Source organism: Fukomys damarensis, unplaced genomic scaffold (genome assembly GCF_012274545.1).
Source record: "Fukomys damarensis isolate Sample0158 unplaced genomic scaffold, DMR_v1.0_HiC HiC_scaffold_19, whole genome shotgun sequence".
Lineage (NCBI taxonomy): Eukaryota > Metazoa > Chordata > Mammalia > Rodentia > Bathyergidae > Fukomys > Fukomys damarensis.
Genome location: NW_022900931.1, coordinates 46,614,530 through 46,619,932, shown reverse-complemented (window position 1 = coordinate 46,619,932; position 5,403 = coordinate 46,614,530). Strand labels below are relative to the sequence as shown.

The following is a 5,403-nucleotide window of genomic DNA, read 5'->3' as shown; positions in this document are numbered from 1 at the left end:
CTGGCGTCCTCCGATCTGGACCGCTGTCCCGCCCCTCCCTTTCCCGGTTCCACATCCCAGGCCTCTTCCTCCTGCTCTTTCCCCTCCCCCAAGCGCGGGTCCAAGGTGCAAAGATCTGGGTGTCTGTTCGCAGGCTCTTCCCTGGACCTGGCGTCCACCTCCGCCCCGGACTCCCAGGCTGCAGCTTTGGCGCCTGGTAACAAGCCGCTTTCCTTCAGAAAGCCTCCAGTGTCCAGGTCGATTTCGTCGGACACCTCCGTCCCAAATGCCACCTCGGCGGGGCTGCAGTTCCCAGCCGGCGGCAGCGCCCCCACTGCTGAGCCACCCGCCTGCGCTCAGTCCTCGCCCGTGGGACAGTGGGCCGGAGCACTGAAACCCGACGTGGACCTCCTCCTCCGAGAAATGCAGCTGCTCAAAGGCCTTCTGAGCCGGGTGGTCTTGGAACTAAAGGAGCCACAGGCCCTAGCGGAGCTCAGAGGGACCTCTGAGACCCCCAGTTCCCACTTTGCTGTGAGCCAGGGGACCCCAGAGACCACTCGGGTGGAGACCTGAGAGGCAGCCTCCGTTTCTCTTCTCTCCATGACCGTTCCTCCCGGGTCTGCCCCGCTTTCCCTCACGCGCAGACCCTTTAGAGCCATCTCTGTGCTTTGTTTTGCTGTGATTGTAGAAGAAGCACCCACAAAGTGTGGTGGCTGACGATTTCGACCTCACACAGCGGTTTGTAACCACAAGCATTCTCCTTGATGTTTCTTCTCCCAGAATTCAGTAGGCAAAGAGAAATCTGCTATTTACAATTCTGAGGGTTACAGTTTGGACATTAATTCAGTCATCCCTACTCATCCTAATATAAGCCTGGCAAGAACATATTTCAGCCTAAATAATTGTTTGGTATTTAAATTCACTGAGGTCAATGAACACTTTAGATAATTTTAGGGTCATGTTCTAATTACTCATAATGAATTCACTCTCTTGTTAATATTAAAAAGACTGCCCTATTACTGATGAGTTCACATCTTCAAAGTCCTGGGTTCTATTTAGTGTTAGAGGGAAAGGTATTTGTGTGGGCCCGGCATTCCTGGGCTGAAGCTCAGAATTCAATTAGGCTCTCTCAGTTGCACGCCCTGCCCTGCACAGCCAGAAAGGTAGGAGCTGGGAGCAGCCCATGCTAAGCTTACTGAAAAATGAAAGAACCTTCCATTTGCATTCAGAAATCTTTTTGAGCAAAATTTAAGACAAACCCTTAACATTGCTGAATTATTTTTAGTAACTTTTCCTTTCTAAAAACCATTCAAACCCTACCTCACACCTGGAGGTACACATGTACAGATCCATATGTCATCCTGCCAGGAGATGTTACTGGGGAATGAAGGAAGAAAAGTAAGAGGCCATCTCAATGCTAAGTTGAAGCTCGTTCCCTGAAAATCCATCTGCCCACTGGAGTCCTGGGGACCCTGTAGGGCTGGTATGATTTGATCTCAGGTCCCATTCTCATTAGGTTGATACCCTTCTTTAGTTAAGTTTCACTGTTAAGGCTCAGAACTAATAACTACACCCTCCTCTCCTTTACTTCTGGTAGAATCGAAACACCCCGTTTCACCTCCTTTCTCATTCCGTTCATCCTTTCTGTTTTAGGTATTGGACCCAGCCAGGGCTTTCACACTGAGCTATATCCCCAGCCCTTTTCATTCCTAAATCACCCAGACTGGGCTTGAAATTGTGATCCTCCTGCCTCAGCCTCTCATAGCGGTGGGATTACAGCATGTGCCTGGCTTTCGAGTGATTTAACCAGCATAACAGCAACAGTCCTCACCACATTCTTAGTATTAGTCTGCACCATTTTATTACAAAGTCACTGTAATTACACAGGGTGCACCTGTAAATCACACTGCAACGTGATAAATGCTTTGTGCAACATTACAGGAATTCAGAAAAGGAAGCAAAATCTCCAGTGGAGAACAAGAATTTACCAAGAAGAGATGTGAGAAAGATTGAGGCGTAGGGCAGCAGGCTGAGGATGCCAAGGCATGGAGACGCGAGGCTGTAGTATGCGGGGCTGCAAATGTCTGGGAGTGGGTGGAGACTTCAGCATGTTTATGTGGTGCTGGGGATTATATTTTTGAGGGGAGGAGGCAGAGGTGCATATGGAGAAGTAGGAAGGGACCAGTACTTGAGAATCTTTAAGAGCTACTCTAGCCTGTAGGACATTTTGGAAGCACTCCTGACATGAGGGTGTCCTTATGTCTTACTGCCGGAGTTGCCAATGTCAAATTAGAAAGAATCAAACTGATCTTAATGAGGATCTTAACTTGTTTACTACTGAGAGGTCCAGGTACCTGTAGTAGATACCTAGTTTGGAAAGGCCTTTGTGGCTCTGATTTCCAGCTTTCTAATGCAGGCTTATTTCCCTTGTCAGAACTCTCCTGCTGGCAGCCTTCACTTGGATAACTGCACTCTAAGCCAGAGTGCAGGCTCTTTCCCCTTTCTTATTTTGTCCCCTTGAGGATCCTGCTATCCCTGAGTTAGACAGGTAGTGACTAGAAAGAGTGCCAAGAGACTTAGTAGTCAGAGTATCTCAGGTCAAGTGAAAAAAAATCAGTTCATCATTTTTTCAGAAAGAAAAAAGTAACTAACAATGCAGAAGAGAGCTAGTATGTTAGTTTCTCCTGCATCACACCATGTTAGTGGTCACAGTGTACCCTTCCTACCTTGCCTCCTATACCCATTTATAACTAGGGATATGGGGAGGGTGGGAAAGAGCAAGAACTTTTTGGTAAGCTACTCATGGCCAAAATTATTCATGACCAAATGTTCTTGTGTGGGAGAGGAAAACTGACTTCATTTTCAACAATGTTGGCTCCATTGTTTTTGAGCCACCTAGCCCGAATTTCATATAGGACCAAGATTATTCTGAATGATATCTGTTAATATTCTTCCAGGAAGATCTACACTAAGGAAGGTAGCATCTTAACAGTAACTATATTCCTAAATATAATGTTAAACCATAAAAGCCATGCTCCTTAGCTTTCAATTTAGAAGTGGCAGAGTACACAGGTTAAGAATTCTAGCTCAGAAGGCAACAGATTTAGGTTCAAATATTACTTTTTCTAGCTGTGTAGCCTTGGACATGATACATTGTGGTAGAACTTGTGTCCTCATCTTTAAAACCAAATATGTAACCACTATGGAAATCAGACTGGAGATTCCTCAAAAAGCAACCATTTGACCCAGCCATTTCTCTTCTAGATTTTTTCTCAAAAGACTTAAATATTATACATTATTATTATTATTTTTTTTTTTGGTACTGGGGATCGAACTGCGGACTTCGTGCTTGAGAGACAGCCAGTGGTACCACTGAGCTAAATCCCTGGCCCTGTCATTCTTAATTATGTATCAACAGGGAGCTTAAATGAAATAAATTGGGTAAAGTATTCATAAAACTTTTTTTTTTTTTTGGCAGGGTATCACCAAACTGCTCTGGCTGAGGTTGAATTTGTGATCCTCCTGCCTCAGCCTTCCAGAATGCAGCGATTACAGGCATGTGCCAACACCTCTGACTTCCTAAAACATTTTCATATTCAGAATCTGACTTTTCTGATTCACAGTTTCCAACTTTGATTTATTTATCCACTCTCCATGTTTTTTCACATCTGTTTCACCTATTATTCCTTGAAGAGTATGTCATAAAAGAAGCCATAAAAGCAAAAGTTATAGCTGGATGAGGTGGTGCACTCCTGTAATCCCAGCACTTGGGAGGCTGAGGCAGGAGGATTGCTTGAGTTTGAGACCAGCCTGAGCTACACAGTGAGTTCCAGTTCAGTGTCAACTACATAGTGAGGCCCTGTCTCAAAAACTACAAAAAAAAAAAAAACAAAAAAAAAAAACACCCCAAAACAAAACCAAAAAAACCATAGCTGTATTTATAATGTGTACTCCAGTTTGGCCAAAGTGTGCGTCTGCACATGTGCATGAGTGTGTGTGTTTGTGTGTGTAAACACAAGAACTGGGCGTGGTGGTACATCTGTGATCCTAGCAGTTGAGGGGATGAAGCAGGAGTCTGAGGCCAGCTTAGGCTACACAGTGAGTTCAAAGATAGACTGGACTACATAGAAAGACCCTGTCTCAAAAAAACAAACACAACAGAACAACAAAAGGAGGATGCATTTTACAGTATTAATAGTACATATTGGTGGATTTCTGGGAAATGCTTAATTTGCTTCTCTATATTACTGTAATTCCCTATAATAGTCATGCACTGTCATTAATAAGTTAAAAGAAGTAACCAAGTGACAAATGAATCCTATTGTACCAGAAAACCACCACAACAAAACCCAGCAACTATAAGAGGTATTGTGATTTCAGAGATATTCACAAATAGTTGGAAAAAAAGTTTTGGAATTAATAAAATACAAAATGCACCCCGAGGTCTAGAAAAGAAAATTTTAAAAGTCTAGAAAAAAAAGATATGCATGGTCTTACATACATGCCAGAGACTATGCATGTCTTACTTACAGCCAGAGACTAAGAGCGCACTAGAATTCTGAAGGGAACTTAAAGACTGTTTAGTTCAACCAAGAAATCACTTCTTGAGTCACTTCTAAGCGTTTTTTGCCAGATAGCCACACAGGCACACTTGAGAAGAACGTGGCCCTTGTGGCCTCCAAAAACAGCCTTCCCCATCTTTGGGCAGCTTTGGGAACTAGAAATGAAACTGTGAAGTTGGAACTGAGCTTCACTTATTTATTTTTACTAGTACGTGTTTGCGATACACAGTTGATTACAGCTGCCCTGGGGAATGGTACATGTACAAGACATGTCTTAATTCTTTACATATCCACCTCACTCCCCCTGCCTTAGAATACTTTAAAAATTCAGAATTTAGGACCAGAGATTTAGCTCAGTGGTGCCACTGCCTGCCTCATAAGCACAAGGCCCTGAGTCTGATCCCTGGTACAAAATAAATAAATAAATAAACAAAAATTCGGATTTTAAGAACAAAGCTAGCTCTATTTGTTCACTTTGTCATGCTGAGTGCAGCCACTGTCACCTCCAGCTCCAGGCTGTGGAAGTTTCTGCAGAACAGACTTTCACCATTTTCTGGGCCTCTGGGGGGGCCAAAGCCTGGCTGAATCTAATGCACGTACGTCTCCTGGCCTTTGTTCTGCCCCTCCTGTAAGTTACAGTACTTCTGCAGGGTAGAGAAAGGCAGACTAGCTGCTCATTCAGTTTGGCCAAATTGTGAATATGAGCTTCCTTAAATACTTCACGGTGAGCAGGCAAATGAATCCAGATAGTTGGGGCCCAGATTCAGCCTCTGGCTGGCTCCCTGGTGACAGAAAGTTCATTCTTATTGTGGCAGGATGATGGCACACACCTGTAATCCCAGCTACATGGGAGGCTGAGACA

At 44.2% G+C, this 5,403-nt stretch overlaps 1 protein-coding gene across 1 annotated transcript in view; it reads left to right on the top strand.

Annotated features, from left to right (window-relative positions):
- Positions 1–1,053, top strand: part of Fcrlb (Fc receptor like B) — a 5,241-nt gene extending 4,188 nt beyond the window's left edge. The window contains exon 6 of the mRNA XM_033765966.1: positions 5–1,053. Within this exon, the coding sequence (XP_033621857.1) occupies positions 5–552 (548 nt within the window). The 3' untranslated portion in view covers positions 553–1,053. The remainder of the gene's footprint in view (positions 1–4) is intronic.
- Positions 1,054–5,403: the final 4,350 nt, after the last annotated feature.